Source organism: Phaethon lepturus, unplaced genomic scaffold (assembly GCF_000687285.1).
Source record: "Phaethon lepturus isolate BGI_N335 unplaced genomic scaffold, ASM68728v1 scaffold55917, whole genome shotgun sequence".
Classification (NCBI taxonomy): domain Eukaryota; kingdom Metazoa; phylum Chordata; class Aves; order Phaethontiformes; family Phaethontidae; genus Phaethon; species Phaethon lepturus.
This window is the reverse complement of record NW_010555161.1, coordinates 916-2569: the sequence shown is the minus strand read 5'-3', so window position 1 is coordinate 2569 and position 1654 is coordinate 916. Positions and strand designations below refer to the sequence as shown.

Genomic DNA, 1654 nt, shown 5'->3' with positions numbered 1-1654 from the left:
CCTATCATGCAAGAAATAAGTCTGGCTGTGCTTTAATCACCATCATGTATTACTTCAGCCACAGAGTACCAGGCAGATTAAGTAGAAATGCACAGTTTTTAGCTCATCATCTCTGCAGAAGTGTTTGAGAGGCTCAGTTCCTGGAGAGTTCTGGGGGGGCACACAGACAGTCTCTCTTCATGCAGACTCACTGGCCTCTACTGGCTTAATCATGTGGTCTGGTTTGTTGCCAGCAGCATAGTGATCCCACATCTGAAGATAAAGCCGCTCCAGGTCCATTGTGTACTGTTTCGTGTTGAACAAAGGACTGGATATTCTCTGCTTCCAGACTTTGCCACGTATTTTTTTCAGGCTACAAAAAGAGTTAATTTGAAGCAGTCATGAGAGGTTCCAAACACTTCATAATACTGTTTACTTTTGATATCTACTATTTTCAGCTAACCCAGAACTGCCAGCACAACTGTTTCAAAAGTATCTGTTCCCTCACTGCCACCAAATTCATATTGCTGTTTCACCCCCTCATCATTTCTGATAAAGACCAGCATGACCACTTCAACTCTGCGACACTAGCACATTAACTTGCTGCATTATCTGTACTGCGGTAACTTTTTACAGCACTATTTTAAAGTGCAAGAAGTGACAAACTGCTTAAACTTAAAAACAAACTGTTTAACCCTCAATTTAAAAAGAACAAAAGGTGAACTATATTGCACTTTTTACCAGGTAAGAGCCTGCACATGAGCAATTTCTTCAGAACAGGTAGCACTGTTATTCAGTTGGGTGCACTGTTAAGTTTACTGTAAAAGCAGAAGCTGAGTTAACTGCAAGACAAAAGACCTCTAGAAGAGGCTTGTCTAGCTATTTTAAATATTACAATATCTGCAAGATTAAAACTACTGATAAGTCTCAGCACTGTGCCCAATACAGCACTTTACATTCTTGATGTTACCACATGACACAATACAAGTTTGCTTACTATTCCAGATCAGTTCCCAGTTTCACAGCAATATCCTCATATTCCTGTCTACTTTTTGCAATGAGTTCAAGACAACCCAGACAAGTAAGCTGGGAGGCAGCAACTCGTGATGCCAGAGTCTCGCCTGTAAGAAAAAATACAACAACAAAATTTGGTAACAGGAGTAAGCTTATCAAGTAACATACTGCAGAGTATGAGTTACTTTTCCTCTGCCTCTACAAGAGGCAACTAAGGCTGTTGGGCTTGCTGTTTGTAATATTCAAACCCATCTCTTCTAGGTAGGTTCCCCGCTGTATTACCTGGCATAGTGACCATTGGAGTCCCAGCCCAGAGTACATCCATCCCAGTTGTGTGCCCATTGCAAAGCGGAGTGTCTAGACAAACATCAGCCAATTGCCCTCTCCTCACATGTTCTTCTTTGGGGGCAACAGGAGAAAAGATGATTCGGTTTTGGGAAAGACCCAAGTTTTGTGCATATTGCTGAATATTGGGTTCTCCTACAGCTGGGAAACGTAGCAGCCACAGCACGCTGTTCGGAACTCTTTTTAGAATCTGTAACACAAATAAAGAAGCAAAGACAGAAAGTTCAGTCACAAACATTTCCTTTTCTGAACAAGAAATTACCACATACCAAAATGAAGCAAAGGGCATAACCATTCAATACTTTAATCTTCTGAG

General features: G+C 41.2%; 1 protein-coding gene across 1 annotated transcript in view; it reads right to left on the bottom strand.

Annotated features, from left to right (window-relative positions):
• LOC104624636 (UDP-N-acetylglucosamine--peptide N-acetylglucosaminyltransferase 110 kDa subunit-like) overlaps positions 1 to 1654 on the bottom strand; it is a gene marked incomplete at its 5' end in the record, with an annotated part of 2435 nt that continues 781 nt past the window's right edge. Inside the window, 3 exons of the mRNA XM_010292061.1 lie at positions 1 to 352; positions 977 to 1100; positions 1276 to 1528. Of these exons, the coding sequence (XP_010290363.1) occupies positions 178 to 352; positions 977 to 1100; positions 1276 to 1528 (552 nt within the window). The remainder of the gene's footprint in view (positions 353 to 976; positions 1101 to 1275; positions 1529 to 1654) is intronic.